The sequence below is a fragment of the Rattus norvegicus genome, chromosome 9 (assembly GCF_021556685.1).
Source record: "Rattus norvegicus strain SHRSP/BbbUtx chromosome 9, alternate assembly SHRSP_T2T, whole genome shotgun sequence".
NCBI classification, from domain to species: Eukaryota; Metazoa; Chordata; class Mammalia; order Rodentia; family Muridae; genus Rattus; species Rattus norvegicus.
In genome coordinates, this window is record NC_141542.1 from 97,525,484 (window position 1) to 97,551,457 (window position 25,974).

A 25,974-nucleotide genomic window follows, 5' to 3' on the forward strand; every position below is an offset into this window, starting at 1 on the left:
CCAGAAGAAATAATCTCTATTTCCACATTACTTTCTCCATATCTCCATTCTAACCTGTACCTCACAATGCATATATTCCCTAAAGGCAGTTGGGACCAGGCTTTTGAGAGGCAATCAAGTTTAGACAATGTTAAGAGAATGCTGTCCTGGGACTGGATTCCTAGATTTATATGGAGGGAAGAAAACCTAGCCCTTCCATTCAGTAAGCTAGAAAGATCCTCCTGAGGAAAAAGTCTGTATGCACCTTGATCTTGACATTCGGAACTAGAATTGTCTTAGGCACACAGAATGTGGTTGTTTTTTTTTTTACAAACCTCTGACTCAACACAGTATTTTAAAAGAATATTAGTATTCTCTTTAAATAGGAACCATGTGTTTTCATATACAGCCACTCTTCTTGAGGATTTTTTTATTATTTCTAGTTAATTTCATACTGGTAGTCTTATTTTTTCAGGTGGTAAAAGTCTGCATTCCTTAAGCATTTAGGATTTGGCTTGTTACTTCTATTTTTTTTTCTTTTCTTTTTTTTCAGAGCTAGGGACCGAACCCAGGGCCTTGCGCTTGCTAGGCAAGTGCTCTACCACTGAGCTAAATCCCCAACCCCCACTACTTCTATTTTAAAATATTCATTTGTGTTTCATATTTAAGATGCTCTTTTTATGTTCACCACATAGGTAGCTTGAAATTTCTATGTGTATAAAGATTATACCATCTATTGAGGCCCACAATTTAGTATCCATTCAGTAAATCTCTAACCTTAGAGGGATGTTGTAGTCGTTGTGTTGGAACCACAAGGAAAGAAAGGAAAATCACCCTCCTGAGGGGGTTTTACACAAGTACAAGTGAAGAATTAAGCAGCGATGTTCAGCTACTCATGACTTTAATTTTAAACATTCATTAAATGTTTCATAGAATTGAAAGCAAGGACCAATTTTTTATTATAGTGAGTTAGGACAGGCTTTGAGGGTAAGAAAACTTGAGTAGATAATACTCATTCAAATAGAGAGCTTGGATGGTTGGCATACTGGTATCTGGTTCACTGGTCATGGGAGTCCTTTTATTAGGTTTTCTTTTAAGTTTGAGAATAGCAATTACTTTAATATCTATGAAACCTTCATTAAAAATAACATTGGTTCAAACAAGCCATGGTATCTATGTGTGTTACCTTTCTTACCATATAATTAACCCACTAAATGTCAGGTTGTCCCTGGAGGCTGTAAGTTTAGTTTTGTGAGCATTATATTATAAATCATTATCTAGTCACCAGATACTGGATCAGGCAATGTTTGTAGTCTACACAACACACCAGTTTGATAGAAGTCATCAATGAGGCTTCTGCTGACACTTAAGTCTGGGCAGGAAAAATAAAGAGGGTTAAATTATTCTCATTCTATCAAGACTCTCTTGTCCTGCTCATGTCGGGTGTTCTAGACAATTCTATTGGGTGTAAAAGAGGTGAGGTTTAAGACTTGGTAGAATAACTTTATTATAATTGTGTTTCATCTCTCTAAGCTAATTGGAATAAATAATAGAAGAAATAAATATCAGAGAAAAATACTAGAAAGGCTTCGTTTAAAAAAACTTTGTTCAAAGCTTTAGAGTGTGCCTAGTGAATCTTGAAATTAGACAGCTCGGTTGTTCTGTCAATTATTAATTTACCATCTATGTCATGTTTTCTCATAAAGACATTCCTCCTGTCTAGTTGGTTTATAGTATAAGACACATTTCTAGAACTCTCACATTTTTCTCCTTCTGGGTGGATGGAAAAGGTCTACTTAAGCCACACAGCACCAAATCCTTTCATCAATACAACAGAGGGGACTTTTTCCTGACTTAAGAAATTTAAGCAATGAAGCATCCAATCTATGGTCTCCTAGGAATGCCAGAGACACTCAGCCACTCTGTGAAGATAGAAAATAAAACATGACACAAATATAACATTGAGATTGTTGCTTCTTTATGTTATCTTTATTCTTATTATAAGGATTTTCAGGTTTATTTTTCTCTACGCATAGTTCTCTGAAATGAAGCTACATTTGTCTCTAAGATCATTTGAGAAACAACATTAGAACATTTCTCTTTTATTCACTGGTATGTGAAGAAATAGATCTAGGCACCAAACTTCAGGGATGTCATATGCTCCTAGACACTAATATATCTCCATATACAAATTTGTCCAATTAGAATACATTGTGGTTGGAATGAATATATTCCAACATTTAAGCATATGAGCATGATACAACATGATAGGATAAGAAGAAAAAGAAAGTAAATGGATGTTGGAAGGAAAGGAGAAAGAAAAGAGAAGAGGGTGAAGAAGGAGAAAGGGAAGAAATAAAGGGAGACAGAAAAAAGAGAAGAGAGGGAAGATAAGGGAGTAAAGAGAGAGGGGACAAAATACATTCAATTTTTCAAATTGGAAATGTACAATTTTAAAGATATGTGATACATATTTCATGTCTTCTTATGGATGAAAACTCCATCTTTTTCTTTGAAATGTTGTGGCAAACCTTGGCAGGTCTCTTTTATGCTTTGCAACCATGTATCAACCCTTACTTACTATTTTTGAATTGTGTTATACAATGGCAAGCAGAGTCACTGACTTGATTTCTATTCCTGGTCATCTGGTGTGTGTGATATTGGTAGCAGGTCATTTCATTACCTGAGCACTGTTTTCCCATACATGTAGAAGGATTTCTCCCTTGTTTAGTCATTCTCTCTGTAGTTCAAAATACATTCATCTAAACATGCTTAAATTATCAATCATTATAAAAATACTTCCACTCCCTAAAATGTCTCTCATATGAATTGTATTTAAAAAAAAAACAAACTTTTCAACTTTGGTTCTGTGATGAAAGACTTTTTTATGAGAGCACTTTGCTATGAAAAAAATTGACACATTAGTAAACCTCTTCATCACAGTATGGGAGCTGTTGCGAGATTGTAAGTGGTACTTGAGTATGTTTACTGAGATGTGCTAAGATTTTAACACAAGGTGGGGGAGCTCGAGCAGGGAGGGGCAAAGATTATGTGATTAAGACACATAAGATATGATCTTTCTTCTCTCACACCTATACTTTCCTCCCTTATTTGCATCTACCTAACCTTCCAAGGAATTTCATTACATTAAATAGAAATCCTGTTCTACTCAAAAGCTAGATACACAAAGGCTGGAAATTCATCCACTATTTTAAAATGTAGGTTAGAGAATGTTGAGTTACACCACACACACACACACACACACATATGTGTGTATATATATATATATATATACACTATATATACATACAAATATTTACCCTATATACCTCTATTATACATTATATATGTTATATCATATTACATATATTCTATAATATGCAATATAATGGGTATAGTATATAATGTATATAATACAAGATACATGATATGTGATATTTAATATATAATATGTAATATATAGTATAACATGTAATGTGTAATATGCAACATACAAATATATAATATACAAATATAACATATATCCCACACAATAATAATATATAATAATATATTATATAATATGTATCACATAATATATAATATGGTGTATAATATACAATATATTCTATATTCTATATTCTATATTCCACATTCTACATTCTATATTCTATATTCCATATTCTATATTCTATATTACATATATACTTGGGATATATAGAACAATATAATGTGTTGGTTTTATTTTTCCCAAATTTAACTAAAACAAATATATAAAATCATAGCACAGTCTTGGTTGTTATTTAAGAATTAGGAAGCTGACCTGAAGATTACTGCTTTTATAGTTTGCTGGCACATAAAGATATTTTCATAAGGAATTACTTATGAATTGAGATATTTAACTCTAAAGAAAGCAGCTTGCAAACAGAAGCCATTTACAGTAAAGCTTACTGTGGGAAAGTGACCTGAAAGTTGTAGAAACCATTTCCCAATAATATGAACATGTTTTCTCACTAACTGGTTTATCATTACCATAGCAGTCCTTTATTTCGTCCTCCCCCTTTTTTCTTTCTTTCCTCATTTCTTTCTATCCTTTCTTCATTCCTTCACTTTCTTTTGTTTCTTGTCTTATAATAATATAGAATAAGTCTCTGGAATCATTCTGTTACATCATATACAAACAATATATTTTTTGAAAAATATTTTATTTTTATCATTTACTGAGGAAAAACAAGCCAATTAGATTTCTCTCTCTCTCTCTCTCTCTCTCTCTCTCTCTCTCTCTCTCTCTCTCACACACACACACACAAACACACACACATATTCACTCAAGTACACAAATATATTGTGTGTATGTGGGTAGAAGTACATACACGTTTGTCAATCGCAGCGCACAACATAAGCTATGCACACAAATTCAGTGGAATATTAAGAAAAGAATCCAGAGTCTCTTTGGGAGAGTCAAGAAATAGAATGACTTTAAATCGTTTCTGCAGTTAGTCTGAAGGAGGTAGGAGCACATAAGCCATAATCACTGTACATTTGAATTTGGTTAAAGTGTTGCAGTCCAAGAGAGACCTTTGTTCTGTGTACGTGCCCCGTGCACGTTCTTCCAAGTGGGGTAGTTTTATTCTCATGCCATGGGAGCAGGTGGTATGAAGCTGTTTTGATGAGGTTAAAAGGCTCCTCCCCCCGCTCCGCAAGCAGCAGCCTGAAGTACGTCAGCAGTAATTGTGTGCATGGCTCTGCTGTGCAGGGTGGGTGGAGGCAAAATTGATATCAAATAAGGGCATCAAACTGAGATCCGAGAGAGTTCCGTTTAAGTTGTTGCTTGTTTTTATTAGCACCACCAGAGTGAAAACCTTATACCTTAAATATCCTCCATACAAGAACAATAATTCTGATCGATTCATATTTTTCTCTCTCCAAAAGGACTGATTTAGTGCTACATAGTGGATGTAAATGAATAGGTTTCTTTATCCTCATTTTATTTTATTATTGACAAATCAGACTTTAGCTCAGTTAGATGAAAGCGAGAGGTTCTGTTGTTTGGACTTGAGGCCTTTAATGAGAATGGGAGCCCCTGGGGAGCCGAAATCGGTGCTGCTTTGGGGGTTTCTTGCCATTTCTTCAGTCGTTCCTTCCTTTCCAGTGGGCCTAGGGTGTGGGAACTATCCAAGGTGCTAGGATGCTGGCAGCTTTGCTGTTCAATGCAGGCGGATTGCAGAAGCTGGGGAGAGAGATTACCGCTCATTTGAGAAGGTACGTTCTTTGTTTCAGAATCCCTGATTAATCAGCAGTAGCAGCAGCATCAACAGACTAAGGCAGCTGGAGAGAAGAGAGAAGCAGGGAGGGGGGAATCGGGAGGGAGGGAGGGAGGGAGGGAGGGAGGGAGAGAGAGAGAGAGAGAGAGAGAGAGAGAGAGAGAGAGAGAGAGAGAGAGACCGAGACCAGAGCCAGAGCAAGCTGGTTGTCATGGGGGAGGGACGATGCTACCAGCCAGGCTTCTCCAAACCTTCTGTATGTATGCAAGGAGAAAGAGCATCTTTGAGGCTGAAAGGAGACATTTAGAGAGGATGTGTCTGATTTTTGTTTCCATTTATTTTTTGTCTTCACAGAACATGATCAAATGAGGTACCTTAGCCAGCTTGGTGATTGCTTCGGGTCTTGTAATCATCTGTGTAGCAAAGTGGGTAAAATCATTCAATTTCTTCCCTGCTGGACCTGGAAGGAGAGGGGCTGTGTGCTCATCCCCACCCATTAGCTATGCCCTCTTTTCTCCGAATGTCGATTTAACGAAGCAAGCACCTGTCTTCTGCCACTGCATCTTCCTTGCAAACTTTAAAAGGCATTTTATCCGATAGAAAGAACATCGAAAATGCTCTGATCTCTAGTGATGAAGAATCTTGGATTCGACACTTTTCGCATCCAGATATAATGCACTTTAATTGAAGAAATACTGAACTGAACCTACAAGTCTCTTTCTTATGGTGCTGGATTACTCCTACCGAACTGCCCCGAGACCAGCCCTGAGAGAGGGCTCAGACAGACCCAACTCACCTCCTGACTATTCCATTTAGTTCTCCCCGGGGACTTAATTTTGGTATGTATCTCATTTTTTTTCCGGATTCTCTAAGCATGCTAATTGAATATAGAACTAAGGAGAGGAAGCAATTGGTTATGAAATGGGATGCATTCTAGTTAGGGAGACTTAATGCTGAAGTTTGCACGTTTTATTAGGTGGAGCCGAGATAAAGATACAACATGGGCATCCACACTGTTAGTGAGCCCCTGGCTATTTTTAATCTCGTGCCCACTTAGTGATTGCCATGGAAATGTTAAATGGATTTTCCCTAGTAAAATAAGCCATGTTGAATTATTAAAAGAATTGGAAGTATTTCTACGCCATTAATTACTATTCACGTTGTGCTTGCTGCTGTCTTAATTCCATACCATAAATATTTCACAACAGACTCAGCTCGCTGGTGTCCTCAGTGAGGAGCCTAGTTTTGCATTTTCAGAAAGAAAGGTATGTACGCTACCAAAACATATCCAAATGGCTAGACGCACTTGAAGGTGAAGCTGCTTATTTTTGGCTGATTTTAAATAGACTTTTTTTTCAGAAAAAAATGTATTTTAATACTAGCCAATATCAGGAGGGTTTCCTTAGTCTTACCAAAATGTATGCATCTGCTGTAGAACTTCAGGTGGCCTTGTTTAACTTCAGACATGTACTTATTTCATCGAAATAACTCCAGGCTAATTTTTCACACTCCCCAGGAGTATTTTCAATACTTGGAATGGTAGGCACATCTGGGAAAATGTTGTATTTAAAAACGCTCATTTTTATTAAAAAGTACTAAAGTTGTTTTTGTACCAAAGGAGTACATTGACCTTTCTAAGTGTAGTGAAAAAAATATAAGGGCACTTAATGGAATTATTATACATTTATAATCAATTAGTGAAGAGTAATAAAATAGAGAGTAAGAACAAAAACCAGTCTTTTAAATGTTCATATTTCAGAAATACTCCAGTTTATTTGATATATTGTTAAGTGTCAACTTAACAACTAAAGAGAAAACAGGAGCCGGACATGTACAAATGATTCTGGTTTTTTTTTTCTTTGAAAAGTAGAACATACTTTTGTCCAATTCAGAGAAGAAGGTAATTCTATGAAGGACGTGTAATAGTTAAGAAATTGTGAGAGCAGACCTGTGAAAAATGCTACAACTTTGCAAAAAGATGAGAAGAGTTATAAAACTCTAATGGTTTGTAAAGTTGTACACAAGTGTCAAAATCTCGGGGAAAAGAATGGTGCCTATTGTTTGAAATAAATCAACCAGTCATAGACTCCCAACTCAATTAGATGGCTTGCCTTGCAGAGCCACTCAGCAATGTATTAAGCTCACTGTATCTACTTTGCAAATACTGCCTCCTAAGCGTCTGGAACCAATTGGCCCAAGGCTCCACAAAGTCCCTCAGCCACTGGCTCTTTGCTTGAGCTTCTGATGTTAGAGAGGATGTGTTTTTAAGACCTTTGATAAAAGACACCAGGACAACCTGGAAGTTAGAAGAATGGCTGGTAAATGATTTACTGCACTTGTATGATCTATGCCCACATCCCAGTTTGGGGGAGGGAGATGGAGGAGAAACACCACTGCAAAGAAATCTGCTTTCTGAGGAAGAAGTAATCAATACCTTTGTGGTGACTCCTGAAGGCTTTCTTGGGGGTAACTTCTCTCCCCATTTTGTGCAGAACAGCTGCATTTTGAGACCACTGAGAGTGAGGCTATGAACATGACCATTTGTGGGATGGGGGGGACAGAATTCCAAGTACAGATTTAAATATCTGACACTAGTATTTGGTAGCCTTAAGACATTTATTGCAAAAACAATTGGACTTCATTCGCATGGCTATGGGGTTTAACTCTGGTATCTAGTTTTGAAGTCCTAATCTGAAGTTAGCGAATTTTAAATAAGAATTTGCATATGTGTTTAACATATGCATGTGAAGCCTGATTACTACATATTTTCATATGCAATGTGTGCTGTGTGGTTTTAGATCGATGTAAGTACATGCAAAAAAAATGTAAAATGGTCTTTATACTGCTGAACAATGCAAGAACCCAACAACAACAAAATAGTCAAAATCACCTGGGGACACTCTCATTGGACCTAAGCCCTTAGCATTCTCCCCCCTTAGGCAAGATGCAATGATTGGAATGAGAAGGAGAATTAAATTTTAGTAACTAAAATCCCAAGAACTTCGGAAAGCATTAAGACAAGTGCCATTTGAAAACCTCAAAAATATATGAAGAATAGAAACTGCAAATCTTGCATGATCCTCAAGTAAATTAAAACATAAACAGAAAGAAAGGGTAAACTATCCAGCCATTCATCATTTAATCTCTTCTATGCATATGGTATTTCAGCCGATCACAAATCACGCTGTGACAACAGCACAAAGTGAACTTAACCTTATCCTGGTCATAAGATTGTCTTGCAGGATTCACTGTGGTCTAAAGTAAAGAAATTCTTAAGAGACTTTAAATGTGGGAAAACAATTCACTCCCAAATCAAATCTTTTTTCATTCTCAACCACTCAATATAGGTGGCAGAATTAAGATTAAGGAACTTGCCACTTTGTCTCTTGGAAAAGCTAAATCTCATACAGGGAAGAGTTTCATTTTAGAAATTTGGGGTAAAGAGTTCAGAAAGATAAACAAAAAAAAATACTACTGATGAGGAGACTAGTAGACTTGGTTTACTCAGAGGATTCTGGTACATAGGAAACTTTGCTCTGGGTAAGGAAAACCGTCAGGTTGATCAGAGGGCTCAGTCTTCCTGAGTAAGTGTATGCTTCCACCAAGCCCACCCTCACAGAGCCAGAGTGGTAGATACAGTAATGCAGCAATCTTAAACAAATGGAAGAGAGATGTTTAGACACAGGTGAAAGGGAACCAAACAGTTTGAACATTCATTTGAATCTCTTTGCATGACTTCTCTTGAGCACCAGTGTGTTTCTTTGAGGAACTCAGTCTCACCATGAGTTGGTGACATAGTAAATAGACTCTGTGAACTGACACTACGCATAGTGGATTTCTTCACTGGAGTCTGGAAAATACCACAGAATCACATGACCTTGGTGAAATTTGTATGCATTTACTTACAAAAAATGCTAGATAAATTTCTCTCTAATGCTAAGTATTGTATAATTGTTTGGATCTTGAATTTCTTTGATGAAAGTACCAGCTATAAAGAGAGAAAAATAGGGATTTATAAAATTTTATGCTTCTGTCAGTATCATTTGGGCATACCTGATTTTTCCTGTGTGTGTCTGGGTAATGAGAGGTTTTTTTTTTTAATTTCTGTGGGAACATTTGTGAAGAATTAATATTACTATCAGGTCTAGACTCATCACTGGTAAGGAACAATGATGGTTCTGTTAAAAATATACGTAGAAAATTAAATATGAAGTTAAATGCTTATTAATTTCTTTTGGCCATGGTAAAAATTTAATTAGTGCATTTTAGTTAAGTCAAGTGTCAGATTTTAGAAAGTGTCCCAATATTACAGACTATAGTCTTTGTGAAGGGTGTGGTCAACAAGCTATAAGTAACAAGGTGACAATATTTCACTCTGTAGCCTTTGTGAGGGGTATGGTCAACAGACTGTAAGTAACAAAGCCACAATATTACACACTTTAATTGTGAAGGGTGTGGTCAATGTGCTCTAAGTCAAGAAGTCACAATATCACAAACTGTTGTCTTTGTGAAGGGTGTGGTCAACAGGCAGTATGCAACGCAGGGAAAGAATAGTATAGTTGAATACTAAAGAGTCATTCACCTTAATATTTAACCCAACTTCTGTAGCGTTGGTATGATCAGTGATGACTGTAGACACAGTAACCTAAATATTAAATGGGCAGACTCTCTGGAGATGCAGAGCAGAGAAGTATAAGAAGGTATACAGTAAAGATCCTAATTTTGCTGTGCATTACACAGGATTCTGCACTGGTTATTTAACTACTATTCCAGGAGAATCCTTGATATAATTTTAATAAATCTCATGAATTGCATTAAACACATACACAGTACTTCCGAATTTGGATCAATGCTGTGTCTTCTAAAGAAAGCATCCCTAGTCTTGTCTACTCTTAGAATGAAGACACAATACTTCAAGAATAGAGACAGGCAGCGAAAGTTTCTCATTTGTTTTAAATAAACAATGGGTACAAAAAATTATTGTTGGCCATAAGAAGTCAAAAATTCACCTTCAATCTTATGCATTGTTGTTGCTATATTTAATTCGAAGCCAAGCAAGGGAGATGGCTAGTTATTAAAAAAAATACCAAAGATGGTATATAGAATACAAAAACCCAGTTGTTTTTTAAAAGTGCTTCCTAAGAGACCAACTAAATTTTACTGTCTGTTTAAACAGATTTGCAATTCAAGAGCCAGGAAGTGTTTGATGGGCAAGATATGGAGCATGCCTTAGGGAATGTCTCTCTTTTCCATAAGTGTACACTCTGAAAACACGTTTATGAGTTACCAGATTTTCATACATATTGCAACAAATGGTAACAGTTGTAGCCAGGTAGGTAGATAACACAAAGTTCAAATTTCCATGGTCTCTGTTCATTGTGAGAGAGCTATATGGATCATTCACCTTAAAGAGATCCTTCATCTTGGAAAGACCAAGTTGGAAGGGTTGGAATGGAATGCAGTTTGTGGTCCCTAAGTCCAGTGCCCTTGTGTTTTATATTTGTGCAATGAGTGGACTCATGGATAAGTTTATTGACTACAAATTATTTGGTCGGTGAAAAATATATTACCTCCAAACTTGGCCCTCAAGTGAACATTTGTGATGAAGTAGTATTGTTTTAAACAGTCTGACACCCACCTGTTTCAAAGTAGAATTCGTTTATCAAAGAGCCATGTTATTAAATACAATTATTACCACAGTTAAGAATTGGCAGATCCAGCATGATGGCTCAGAGGTAGAGGCACTTTTGTATGACCTTATGACCCTAGTTTCATTATCAGATTCTACAGGTGGTGGGAGAAAGAGTTGACCTCTGACCTCTATCATGCTATGGCAAGCATACCCGAATACAAATACACACACAGCCATGCAGGCACACAAGTACACACACACACACACACACACACACAAACACACACACACACACACAAATATGAATCAATAGGTATTTTCTAAACAAGTTTTTTAGTTTAAACACTAATAGGAGGTTGGTGACAGATGGCTTGTCTGTTAAAGGCACTTGATAGCAAGCCTAACTATTTGATTTGGATCATTGACAAGATGCTAATCTTATTTTAAAGAACATGTGTAAATTTTGAGAAAATTTATCTATTTATTCTCAAAAATAGTGGAAGTAGAGGATGCGTGGCAAGCTGGTGACATGAGCAGTACCAGAGTTAGATGAGATGCATTATTCATTCCAGTCTTCTACTGCCGTTTGACATGTGTCAGTGCCTTGTTGGTAACAGGTGCCCAATAGAGTCTTAAGTAGATGGATGATCATGTGACCAAATACCTTCCTAGAGGAGGGTACGAGCGCATGCATAAACATGCTACCCATTTTTGTAATATGAAGTTTAAGTTGACAACATGGCTGATTCTCATTTCAAAAAAAAATCCATGTGATTTAAAAAATACCGTTTGCATGCCTAAATATTGAACAATAATGTTATTTCACATTTTCTCAGAATAACAATTTAAACTCCACGTAATTAGTTAGGTCGTTAATGATGATTAATAATGTTCAGAAATGATCAATTAACTTTGTTAATAATTACAATGTAAAAATCACTAGGATTGGTGGAGAACCTCAGCTAAATAAATAAATAAATAAATAAATAAATAAATAAATAAATGAATCCCGTTGGATAATCATGCTTCTTACACCTTGGAGAAATACAGTTCTGCTGGAGGACAGAGCAGGAGGAATCATTCTTGCTTGCCTCTAGCATGCTTATAACACTGAGCTGGCTTGCTTAGCTGAGGCAAGGTTAACTGCCATAAATTTAGGCTTGTCCTTTTTTCACCTGGAGAACCTACTATGGACGTTCTTCATACAAGTGAAGTCCTGACAACTGTAATGCTTTAGATAAAGCTGAAAGACACTTTCCTGTATTCTTCTCACCAAAGTGAAATTCATTCACAGTAGTAACTTTCTTCTCTTCTAGGTGCCCACCACTTAAGCATGTAATCTGATGGACAGGTGTAAAAATACCATTCAATTGCATTATGTAGTTGGAATTAAAAGACTACTCAGCATTAACTCACTGGAGCTTACACATCAAACAAAACATCATAAAAAATTTAACATAAAGATCCAAAGGCAACAAACGACCTTCAGTTATAAAATGTCAGAGACTGGGAAGGATTTTAAGATCAGCATATGATTCAAATCTGGTAGCTAAAGGGCTAATAAATTATGATATGAAATGAGATTTTCATGACTACAACCTAGGTTGTGAAATATGATTTTCATTTCAGAATGATTGTGACGTATACATTAAAATGAGACTTCTAGACATTTGTAGTAAATGGATGGGCTGATCGACATTTTTATGTTTTTCAAAGGACATAGGTTTTTGTTTGTTTACATGACAGACATGTGCCATACACACTTCTATCAGTTATCTACACACAGGGAATGGAAAATTAAGGAAGTCTTATTAACATAGAAGATAACACATTTTACGTGATTTTGTTCTTTATTGTTGTTAAGGCAGTTTTCCTATCTTTTCTTGAATAGTTGGAAAGTTCTTCAAGACATGGTGATTTCTAAAATCTCCCGTTGAACTATCAATTCATCTATTCATCTATCTATGCATGCATGTACACTTCCATCAATGCATTCATCTATGCATGTACACTTCCATCAACGCATTCATCTGTGTATGCATGCAACCATCTGTGTACACATCCATCTATGCATGCAGCCATCTATCCATCTACCCATCCATCTATGCATATATGCACTCATCCATCTGCCCAATCCATCTATTTATTCTTCAACCCATCCATCAATGCATGCATGTATCCATCCATCAATCCACCTATCCAACACACACTGATCTTGTTGACTGGCTTCTTCAATAACATTACTGTGATATTAGCACACCTTAACGTGCATACATCTGTTTAGTTCTACTCTAAATTCTTCATAACCCTTCCTTCTACTGGCACAACTAGTGCGAGCTTTTGTCCTTTTCATTTTACAGATGGGATCTGGGAAGAGGTGCACTTGGTAAAAGTTCCATGTTTAAAATACAGCTTGACTTGCTTTGATTTGTCAGTCACTGCTCCTGTGACTTAAGTTTTTAAAGACTTAGACTTTTAATTAACAATTCTATAAAAGGTATCAAAGCTACTGCTACCAGACTGCTAAGGATGTGAACGGTCCTGACACTACACAATATGTGTCACCGTAAATTATGGTATGAAGTAATTATATAGGGCCATTTTGAAACTAACAGAGGGTCACAAGAGTATACAAATTAGAAGTCAAATTGCTTTTCCTTGATTGCTGTCATACTTTGTGTGGACATTTTAGATTTACACATCTTAACTTAAATATCTAAAAAACATAATTCAATTTCTCTGCAACACTACTTAATTTTAATTTAAATATGCATGGAAATGTCATTATGATAATGAAAATACAGAATTTGGATTTATGATATTGTAACAACACATTTACAGAAACAAAAATCATGACTGTAATTATGCAAAGCAAGTATCTTCAGGTACAATATTAATGCATTCACAGGTGGCAGGGCAGAACTGTGGCCCTTTGTTCTGCTGATGTTGCTGCTTAGATGACGCATTTGAACTCAAGTAACACTCATTTCATGTTATTCCAAATACTCTGGGTACCTCTACGTCCTAATGGAAAACTTAGATTAAAATAGATAAGGCTTAATTATTTATATAAAATTAAGCTTCATTCCAGGGAACAGAGAAGTCTAAAATAATATGAATGGGACATATATTATTTTTAATTCTAATAGTTTCATTAGTGATCTTCTATAACAACTTTATGCTTTTACTCATCATACCTAAAATGCACTTTAAATACATTATTATATTTAGAGTGTTGGACTATATCCAGATGAGTACAAGTGGGCCATGGTGATGTGTAGAGACTAGAGGTCAACTTGGAAAGTCAGTTATGCTCTTCCACTTAAAAGAATTCTGGGACTAGAATCCAGGACATTAGACTTGCCAGCAAGATCTTACCCACTGAGCCATCTCAATGACTCTTAAATATTCTAACTCACCAGGGCTATAGACATCCTAAGAACTCTGGCAACTCACTGGATGTGTGAGATGACATAATCTTAGGGATGAAACGTAATGCCCTTGCTAAGGGTATGATGTGTTGTCCATCTGCAGAAAGCATCCCGTCTCCATGATACCTTCCAAGATGATGAGTGCTAATCCTGAAGAAGACCCATTGGACACCTTTTTCCAGTATATTGAGGATATGGGAATGAAGGCATATGATGGCCTTGTTATTCAAAATGCATCTGACATTGCTCGCGAGAATGATCGCTTGAGAAATGAGACAAACCTCGCTTACTTGAAGGAGAAGAACGAGAAACGTAGACGACAGGAAGAAACAATCAAACGGTAAGCATAAGGCACTGCATTCCATGGGGGGGTGGAAATATCCAGATCCTGCTAAGACTGTGTTGCTGACACCTGGCCAAGAAGGGGCTGGTCAGAGTCTTGGCGGGATACATGGCGAAACAGACACCTGGGCTCTACCGAAAGCTCATCTATCCTGCTGACAGATCCTGGCCTTCGTTAACAGCAGTTACTAGCCTATGCTTTGTGCATATGGCGGTACAGATGGGATGAGGAGAGAATTCAATTTTCTCCCCATAAACGCTTGTGTTGAACAACCTCTTGATAAAAGCACCAGGGAGCACAGACACATTTTTAACAGCCAACGTTTTATGAGAATGCCCACCTTTAATGGCCTATGTTTGTAGCTCTTACCTTAAAATAGAGTTCATCTTCTTCCTACAATATGACCAAGACCGGTGAATAATGAGATGCTCATGAGCCTCTGAAGGCAGTTGGAATCCTTGGTGTATGTTCCTGTGCAATTTTATGGCAATTATACCTCTTGGTTTGGTACCAAGGGTCCCGGGTTTGTTCAAATGAAATTGCTTTCATGATGTAATACCTACTAGTGACAAACTAATGAGCCCCAGACTGCAGCCTTCCAAATAGAGGTTAAGCTCCTAGTGCATGCACATAAAAGAAACAGATACAACTCTTGTTTTTGTTGTTGCTGTTTTTATAGAGAAAAATAAAGCTGTTTTTTCCCCTCGTGTCACACACTGTTTTGTGGAATCCTGTTTTATTACTGGAATTGATTTGCCAAGTTCACATTTTCAAAATGTAGAAAATGACTTCTTTCAGTTCTCTGCATGACTGAATAGTGATTGGATGGTTTGGATAGGTCATAGAGGGTTTTCTATCTAAAATGTTATTCACATACTCTCTCAGAAGATTACAATATTAAGGAAATGAAAATATTTTTCAAGTTCAATTGTTTAAGTCAAAAAGAGGTGAGGTAATGTTTCATAAAACTAGTACTTTAAAGAAAATGTTATACATAATAGAAAAAGATGGAAAGAGGCAAAAGGAGGGATAAAGTGAAAGAGGAGGGAGGACGATAGAGAACACTAGAACGAGAAGTTTTAGAAAGAGCACACGGTTTAACCTTTGGATTATTATATTTTATTAAGCTTAACTTAAGGTTGATTTTTTTTTTGCTGGAGTAGGCTAAGTACCTTTTCACACAAATTTTCCTATGTAGAATCTCTGACAAATTTCTGTGTGTTCATGTGTGTTTGACTTTAATTCTGAATGTCAAGGTTTTTTTTTTTTTTCATTCAAAGCAAAGGTGAGTAACCTGATTACTAAAGAATTATAGTAACATAGTCTAAAGCTTCCCACTCATACAGTTGCAAATCAACAATTAATTCTTTTGATAACAGGTAGAATTATTTATTACAACATCCTGTTGGTCCCTCAGGGCACCACAAGGTGCACTCCCCCCTCCCACTAGCTTGTGAGGTTGCATTAACAGCCTTTAATAGGCTTCTGCAGAAATATCCAAACACAGTGACAACAGAAGTGGCCAAATTTTAAATGCTTTTACTGACACGCATTTAAAAAGGCACCAATAAAAACTGGGGTGGAAATCTGACCTCTAAGGCACTTGGGTGCAAGTATCTAGATACATGGAGATACATCGAATTCTGTTGTACGTGATGAGCAGTGTGTTGTTGTATGAACTTGAGCTCATTTTGCTGGACTTTGCAGATGACTTTCTAAGACTGTATTAAAAAGCACAGATGACTTACCAAGCTGAAACAAAACAAAACAACAGCAACAACAACAACAACATCAAAAACAAAAACAAAAATGGTCTACATTGACTTCCACCTTGTACTTTAGAGTTAAGTCTAACTTATTTTGATAGTTGAATAAAAACCACAAGTAAATCAACCCTCTGTCTGGTTCTACTTCACATGAAATAATGGTGATTGGCTGCAGTAAAATTGGGGACAGTGGCTAAACTTTCTGATTGATGACACTTAGCCATCGAGTATGGGGAGTGAATGGTGAGGAGTTTTGAGCTGTTTTACTCTCTACTGTGTTCTATTGTTGCTTGAACTAGCAGATGACATTTCTACTTCATGAAATGGCCAAGACTGAATGTGAAGCAAGTTTAATGCAAATAGCAGGAAATGGGAGCCAATTTTTGTGTGTGAATGTTCAAAGGCCTTGTAACTACTCAGGTAGAAATTTTGGATGAAGGCTTGGATAAAACACTTAAACTTTGAGTAGAGCTCATAATAAGAGTTCTATACCATAGTAGTGAGAGTCACCTTAGTCTTCCTGAAAGTTTTTAAACCATGAGTTTGCAGAACATCAAGGACACATAGAACTTAATTTTATTTGGGGGGGGGACTTGGTGCTTTTAATTAAAGATGGGTTTTACTCGTTTTTGGCCCCCAACTTCCCTCCTCCACAAGGATGTCCCCACCCCACCCATTCCACCAAAACTCTGAACTTCCTGGGGCCTCTAGCCTCTTGAGGGTTAGTTGCATCTTCTCTGACTGAAACCAAACCTGGGAGTCCTCCTCTGTATATGTGTTGGAGGCCTCTTCTCAGCTGGTGTATGCTGCCTGGTTGGTGACCCAGTGACTAAGAATTCCCAGGGGTCCAGGTTAATTGAGACTCTTGGTCCTCCTACATAGTTGCCCTCTTTAGCTTCCTCCAGCTTTTCCCTAATTCAACCAGAGGGAGCAGCAGCTTCTGGTCCTTGGTTGGGTGCATATATCTGCATCCGACTCTGCTTGGTGGGTCTTTTGGAGAGCATTCACGGTAGATCCCTTTGTGTGAACGTCCCATAGCTTCAGTAATGGTGTCAGGTTTTGGAGCCTCCCCTTGAGCTGGAACTCACTTTGGACCTGTCGATAGACCTTCTTTTCCTAGGGCTCGTCTCCATTTTCATTCCTGCATTTCTTTCAGATAGGAATAATTATGGGTCAGAGCTTTGGCTGTGGGATAGCAACCCCATCCCTCACTCGATGCCCTGTCTTTCTGCTGGAGGTGGATTCATGAAGTTCTCTTTCCCCACTGCAGGGCCTTTCATCTAGGGTCACCCCTGTGAGTACTGAGAGTCTCTGACTTCCCAGGTCTATAATACATTTTAGTGGGTCTTCCCAACCTCTTTCCTCCCGAGGACGCCTGTTTCCATCCTTTCTGCTGGCCCTCAGGGCTTCTGTCCTTTTCCCCCACCCAATACTAGATCATGTTCCCCTCTCCCACCACCACTATCTACTTTCCCTCCCAGCTGTCCCCCACCACCCATTGTGGTTGCTGTCTTCTCCTTCCCAAGTGGAACTGAGGTGTCCTCACTTAGGCCCTTCAGCTTGTTGACCTTTTTGAGTTCTGTAAACTGTATCTTGGGTATTCTGTACTTTTTTGGGGAGGGCTTATATCTACTTATTAATGAGAATATACCGTGCTTGTCCTTTTGGGTGTGAGTTACCCCACTCAGGATGACATTTTCTAGTTCCATCCATTTGCCTGTAAATCTCAGGATGTCTTCATTCTTAATAGCTGAGTAGTATTCCATTGTGTAAATGAACCACATTTTCTGTATCCACTCTTCTGTCGTGGGACATCTGTGTTGGTTTTAGCTTCTGGCTATCACAAATAAGGCCTCTATGAACATAGTGGAACATGTGTATGGTGGGGCATCTTTGGGGTATAATATTTCTGGATCTTTAGGTAGGTCTATTTCTAATTTTCTGAGAAACCTCCACATTGATTTCCAGAGTGGTTGTACTAGTTTGCAACCCCACCAGCAATGGAGGAATGTTCCTCTTTCTCAACATCCTCACCAACATGTGTTGTCACCTGAGGTTTTGATCTTAGCCATTTTGACTGGTGTGAGGTGGAATCTCAGGGTTGTTTTGATTTATATTTCTTTGATTACTAAGGACTTTGAACGTTTCATTAGGTGCTTCTCAGCCATTTGAGATCCCTCTATTGTGAATTCTCAGTTTAGTTTTATACCTCATTTTTTGATTGGGTTGTTTGGTTTTTGGGTGGTAAGCTTCTTGAGTTTTTTTTTTAATATATATATTTTGGATATTAGCCCTCTGTCAGATGTGGGGTTAGTGAAGAATTTTTCCCAATCTGTAAGATGCCAATTTGTCTTATTGACTATGTCCTTTTCCTTACAGAAGCTTTCCATTTTCATGAGGTCCCATTTATCAATTCTTGATCTTAGAGTATGAGCCATTGGAGTTCTGTCTAAGAAATTTCTGTCTGTGCCAAATGCCTGTGTGAGTTCAAGACTCTTTCCCACTTTCTCTTCTATTAGATTTAGTGTATATGGTTTTATTTTGAGGTCCTTGATCAACTTAGACTTGAGCTTTGTGCATGGTGACAAATATGGGTCTATTTTCATTATTCTACATACAGACATCCAGTTAGACCAGCACCATTTATTGAAGATGCGTTTTTCTCCATTGTATATTTTTGTCTTCTTTGTCAAAGGTTAATTCTGTGTGTCTGGTTTTATTTCTGGGTCTTCAATTCTATTCCATTGATCAACCTGTCTGTCTCTGTACCAATACCATACAGTTTTTATCACTATTGCTCTGTAGTAGAGCTTGAGATCAGGGATGATGATTTCCACAGCTGTTCTTTTATTGTTAAGAATTGTTTTTGCTATTCTGGGTTTTTTGCCTGTCCAGATGAATTTGAAAATTGCTCTTTCCATGTCTTTGAAGAACTGTGTTGAGCTTTTGATGGGGATTGCATTGAATCTGTATATTGCCTTTGGCAGGATAGCCATTTTTACTATGTTAATTCTGCCAATCCAAGAGCATGAAAGATCTCTCCATTTTCTGAGATCTTCGATTTCTTTCTTGAGAGACTTGAAGTTCTTATCATAAAGGTTTTTCACTTGTTTGGTTAAAGTTACTCCAAGATCTTTTACATTATCTGTGGCTATTGTGAAGGGAATTGTTTCCTTATTACTTTTAAAGTGAACAGCACCCCAGGAATATTTCCCAGGCCGCCTAAAACTTCACAGGATTAGAAAACTGTGAAAGAGCCCAACAAATGTAGTCAGGTAGCCACAAGGACGACTGAGCTATGTTGAAGCAATGTTGAACATTAGAGGAGAGCTGGCAGGGAAAGAAATGGAGGGACAGCCTCACTGAGCATGCCCTTCTTTCTGCTCTGCTAGAAGCTTCACTGTAGCTGCAGATAAAGATTGGGACAAACAGCAGGACTCAGAGCCTTGGGACAGTTCTCTGTGTAACACAGAATGCCAAGGGAAGACCTAAGGTGCAGGCCTTTCCCACTGCAGATCTGAAAAGGGTAGGTCACAAATGACCCAAAGATGTCACCCTCTGGGAATCATTCACACCCAATGGAGACTCAATGGTAATGTAAAACTGACCAAGTGCACATCAGAGAGATAACTATGGAGCAGCCTCTAGTTCTAGGTGAAGAGGATTATATCCCAAATACCATTTAATCTTTGCCCCATAACAGTTGCATGTTTTAGGAATTAAAAGATACAGTATGCGTCTTGCTATTTATAAATCCAGTTCTGCCTTATTCAACCCTGCCCAAAATCTTTTTTTCTGGAATTCTAGTTTAATGTGTAAATATCTTGGAAGTGTAAGAATCCTATGAGTGCCCAAAATTGTTGATACTTCTCCAAATCACTTTTCTTTTCCAAAAGCTAAACCCAGTGTTAAGCAAAATGGCATAAATGTCCTCGGATGTGAGGGGGAGGGGACTGGAGAGAAAAAAGTGAACAAAGACAGACCAGCAATGCTTCTGTTTGAGGAGGAGTCTAAAGGCCTGCCTGCCTCACTGCCTTGTGAGAGGACAGGCTGTGTCATCTCCACAAACCAATCTAGTTTAGGTACCATAGTAATGTCTAAATTTGGTTTTATTTTGTGCAATGCCATGGGTGTACGACAGTTTTCAAATAGTGATAATCTCTCTTCAATGCGTTCTTCACTTCATCATTCCTAATGAGACATGTCTGTTATTTACAAGTCCAAGCAGGCATTGAAGTGCTTCTTTGGTACTGGCAAACACAGAACACCCATATTTAAATCTAAAACATATTTCAGTATTTCATTTTTACCTTGCAATTAATATCAAGTAGGAAAAAAACTCAACAAGGTATTAATGGACACCATCAAATTAATGAAAATAACTTTATCCTCCTGCTGAATGCCTTTTAGAATATATCCTGTGATTTAATATATGGGATATAAATGCCAGAAATTCTAAAAGGCAGCACATTTGACCTTGAAAAGGCATTGATGATAATTCCCTGTGAAGTGCGCCAGTTGCAATTTCAAAAATGTGCAGAGTGCCAAGGCATGCTTAAAACATGGAAATCGGATTTCATGTGCTTGACTTTCTGGAGCACATACTGCTGAAATGCCTTTTGTGCTCAAGCTGGGGAGCTCAACCACAGAGCCCTTAGACAAACAACATCCATCCCCCCTTGCTTCCTCCGTGATCTGAGTCACTTAGGTTTTCTGAGCCCAGTTCCTCAGTTTTGAACCAACTTGAGCCCTTGTCCCTATTAACTCCTTCCATCTTCTCTTCTATCTGTCAGACGGGCTTTACTGAAAAGACTTGCCGGTGAGAAAGAAATACGAAATAAAGAAAAGGAGATGGTGTTCCTAGTGCTTCTCTTAACAGTGCAAAGTGATATTTGGTAAGAAACAGAGACACGCTTAAAGGAGAGAACTAATGGAGAATGAAAACAATTATTGTGCCTCGTGGTCTATGCTACTTTAAATTCCGGACGCTTCACATAGGCACTAGTAAATGAGATTTGTCTTGATTCAGTAGCCCATAGAAAAACAAACATCAAAAGTACCTTTCAACAAGGTAGTTCATTCTAGATGGGTTAGCATGTCCTAATAGCCACAAATGGGGGGGGGGAGGTAAAGAGCAAACTTTCGCGATCAGTATGTGCAGTTACAGCCAATGAGAAGAAAGAATGTGATGAATGAGAGCTGATCTGGAGGGCAGCATCTGAGAGAATCTCTAAAACACGCTCTTTGGAGGTCCTCTGTCCATACGTAACCCCTGGTTAGGTCATCGAATGAGAACATTCACTCAAGAAGATGAGTAACCAAAAGGCTATTTTACACACCACAGGCACCCTAGGGTTCTGGATTCCTTTTAACCATAATGTTTTTTGAATTCTGGAATGACTACTCATACCACCTCATTTGGCTGTTTTGAAACCAACTTAAGAAGAATCCCCTAAATAAAAGGCAAAAAGGAAATTCTCTGGTCTCATCAACTACAGTTTTTACTGTAGGAAGCAGTTGTGTTCTCCCCCACCCCCTAATTAATGAAACACTACATTAGTGAAATTTCTCCAAACATTGTGAGTCTGGAAGACAGCTCTTGACTTCAGCAAAGTGGTTCTGACACAGAGGACTACTTAGGCTGATTAGCAGTGTTTCTATTCCCCGTGGGTGCCCTCAGGGGATCTATATAAGGTTATATTTCCTCTTTAAAAGTGACAGTCAGAAATGGAATTAGATTACATATGGCTCCCTTTAAAGGGACATGCAATTGTATATTTGTATGTGTACTTGAAAACTACGTGGATCTCAGAGTTTCAGATTTCCTCTTATGCAAAGGGAATCAAAAGGCCACTACAGTGTCTCTTGTACAAAAGTTTAGGGTGAAAATTATGATAAAAACAAAAACTTTAAATTTATTTTTTTTATTTGATGGTTTACTACTACCCTGAAAGGCAATGACTGTGATAACAAATTTGTAAATCAATCTCATTTTCTTTATATAAACTTATAGTTGCACAGAGAATGCTTACCAGGGAAATATGGTCAGCTATATCAACTGCCGTTAGCTTGTTTTGGCTTTTGGAATCTTATTTACAACATGACAGAAAATATTGTGGTTGCAGAGAAAAGTTCATTGTTGTGCACTTTGTGACTACTATACCTACTTGGCATAGCATGAGCAGCTCATCTGGTCAGATATAACTCTCCTCAATGAGTTTGTTCTAATGCAGGCAAGCAGTGGTGTGAAGTTGCCTATATTTGTATCGGGAAACATACTAAAAGCATCATTTCATAAGCAAAGTGAAGACAGCTAAATGAACAAAGGTTCAAAAACACAAAGCTCTACCGCTAGCTTTATAGTTTAAAGAAATTATCTGCCCTTAGCTTAGGGAGAGTCTCTGGCTAGTCACTGCTTCCAGGCATAGAAGAACACTGGAGATGAGCTCTTGGCCATACGCAGCTTGTCAGATGCCTGGGTTGCCATGAATCTGTTGATCTGATCTAATGTGAGTTTCTGACCTAATTTTACTGTAGGATTTAGTGTTCAGGCAGAGAAAACAAGGTTAATGTGTTGATACAGAGTGAGATTAAACAGCAGACACTCTCGTGATAACCCTCTCTAATTGTGGCTTCCTCTTGTGAATGTCATTAATCCAAACCACTTTTTCATTAATCATTTCAGAGTACCAAAAGCTGTTTTGCTTGTTTTTGAAATAAAAAAAAAACTATATATCCAGATTGTCTCTTCCGAGTTAAAGCAGATATACAGACATAGCAGTAATTTGAGTTACTTTCCCAAGTACATTGGAATGTGTTTTTTTTTAATTCATAGAACCCCAGGATTAGAAGAAAAATTTCAGCAGCCAGCCTTGATCATCCCTTGCTGACTGTTCTTTATTAAGCCAGAAACTACTTCTACAAGTATGACTATATGTATATCAATTTATTTTGGGTTTTTCAGTGATGGTGGTGGAAGGTAATATTGTTGAATACCTGAGGGTGCTTTTGTGATATGCAAATATTGATGGTTCCTCTTCCCACAGTTTTCAGCAAAGGTCACCCCCTGTCCTAAGATGATTAATATATACCTCACAAATCCACAACGTGGGATTGACATGGTGCTAATATTTGTAATGACAGTGGCCCATGGCCCTACTTAGTCACCTGCCAGCACAGATTAGAGTCCGCACTAATGGGGTCTGTTGTTTGGGTTTTGCCTATTTCAGCTGCTCACAGACTGATTTCAGAACAACTGGGTTTTTCTCTCGCTCCCATTTTAATTATATCCGGGACCTGTGACTGGCTTTATGCTTTAAGACGATCAGTAACCGTTCTGTATCTGAAATTAATAGACAGATGCTAGCAAGAGGAGGGGCTGTTTAGAAGACACCCACAACCAGATAGGGCACTTCCCAGGATGAGTTCTTCTGATGCAGAGGAAAATCACTGCGGGGAATGGACATTTGGAACCCCAACTCCAAGACAACTGAGAGGCTTAAAGGAATCTCATTGCAAAGGTGAAGGTACCCTTTCTTTAATGGGTAGTGCTAAATTATTTGTAGGTTCTTATGGGGACTTCCTATCTAAGATTATTTTGTTACACAGTTTAAGCTATAGGGAGATATTCTCAAGCCTTTATATAAAGATGGCATTTATAAATATTTAAAAATAATAGTCATGATAAAGGAATTATTGTGGAACTAGAATATGAATGAGGGGATGTATTTTTTTCCTACTAAATTTGAAGAAGCTTCTGGAGATGGTGTCTAACATAATGAAATTGCCAGTGTAGAGCCTAAACATGCTAATAAAATGGCCTCTGAGGCTTCAGTCCAACTTTGAGGTTGCCTGAAGAAAATGTCTGCATTACAAATGTGCAGGTTACCTTAAAATTAATTATAGTCATAAGTTGGTAGAAGGCAAATCAAACCTTTCCCTACGAATTTCTGCTGGGGACATATGCCTCCAGTTAAAAGTTATTCTCTGTGATGCTCATACTTGGAAATATTCATGTCCCTGCTGGAATATGGACATAGCCAGTCTGCCAAGATGCAGGGAGTTGCAGGAGGGCGGGGGGATCTCTTTTGCTGTGTCTTAAAAAACAAGCACCTTTAGTACAATGTACCAGCCAGACTTTTAAAAACACAAAAATAGACCAACATTTAAAATCCATTATTCTAATTAGTAAATTGCGTTCCAGTTTTTGATTTGGCGCTAAGTCAAGCACTCAGTACACTTGGGTGTTAGAATAAGAAATGAAGAGGCTCACTGGAATGAAAATGACCACCACCAAGGAGAGGTGCTTTTCTATCAAGCTGAGGGTTACACAGCTATTTGGTGTCTATATTAGTTTTGAATTACTCCATTATTAAACATGTCTAGGTGAAGGCAGTAACAATGATCAGGAGAAAGAGGGAGGGAGGGAGGGAGGGAGGGAGGGAGGGAGGGAGGGAGAGAGAGAGAGAGAGAGAGAGAGAGAGAGAGAGAGAGAGAGAGAGAGATGCATGATGCATTTATGGTATCTAGAGAGTGTAGTTTAATCCATATTGCTCAGGCCATCTCAAATGACATGTCACATATGACCTAAGAGCTGAGAGGGAGTGGGGAATCCAAGAGAAGCAGGATTATAATAAAAAGAGACACTAGGAGGAGAGGTCAGAGAAGCACTTTTGTAAAGAGAAAGAAAACTCAAAGGTGTGGCTAGAGCAGGGCCAAGCCATCAAGGTAATTGGATCAGGGTGGCTGGTGGATGGCCTTGAAGGAACCTTGGGGTTACTGATAAGACTTTGACTCAGAAAAAATGCCATGAAATGGGAAACTACTGGGGTCATTTGAGATGAAGACTGAGAAAGCTAAGATGGCCTCTTAGCTGCTCTGTGGATCAAGAAGAGAGAGAGACAGGTGCTCCAGCCCTGGAAAGACACTGAGTTCAGGGAAGACTATGGCCTGGAAGAAAGGAAGTGAGGTAAAATAGGTCAACTGTGTCTCAGATTGGATGTGGAGTGTGTGAATACCATTCAGGGGTGATGGTAACCTTAGCAGGGATTGAGGACAAAAAGTATGGTACTGACAAAACATGTCATGCATACTAAGTTGCAAGTATCCACTGGGCTGTCATTGATTTAAGAAGTTTGCATTATTTATGGTTCATTTTCAACAATGTAGGTATAAACTCGAAAACTTTTGAAGACATTTCAAATGTAATGCTAACATGTATGTGAATATATGCCTACATATTTCAGTTCATTGAATGTTTACTGATTATTATTATTATTATTATTATTAAACTAGCAGACATAGGTTCTATCTACTGTCCTAACATTTTGCCAATGTATGACACAGTAATTTCACTCAGAAGACCCCTAATGCATCATTCAGGGAGCTGAAATTTCTAGTCATTGAAGAGTAAATGAGGGTGAGCTTTGACAGCACTAGAGCAAATGTACAATGGCCTAGAGGAAATGCTGCTGTGCGTTTATTGGAGTCAGTGATCTTGTTTCTCAGAGCTATGTGATCCATGAGTCATGGGGTTTCTTGTGTAGGTTAAAACTGACAATCTTAATGCTGTAATTTAAAA

The 25,974-nt window shown here is 37.9% G+C and overlaps 1 protein-coding gene across 6 annotated transcripts in view; it reads left to right on the forward strand.

Moving 5' to 3' along the window:
- The first annotated feature begins 4,766 nt into the window (after nt 1-4,766).
- Nucleotides 4,767-25,974, forward strand: part of Nyap2 (neuronal tyrosine-phosphorylated phosphoinositide-3-kinase adaptor 2) — a 251,367-nt gene continuing 230,159 nt past the window's right edge. For 2 of the 6 annotated variants that reach the window (XM_087564394.1, XM_087564397.1), the window contains exons 1-3: nt 5,417-5,478; nt 5,577-6,061; nt 14,389-14,625. In XM_087564394.1, coding sequence (XP_087420520.1) covers nt 14,405-14,625 — 221 coding nt within the window. In that variant the 5' untranslated portion in view covers nt 5,417-5,478; nt 5,577-6,061; nt 14,389-14,404. Of the gene's footprint in view, nt 5,221-5,416; nt 6,062-14,388; nt 14,626-25,974 lie in introns of those variants that run through there. The other 4 variants (XM_087564398.1, XM_087564396.1, XM_087564393.1 and 1 more) reach the window with 4 other exon arrangements.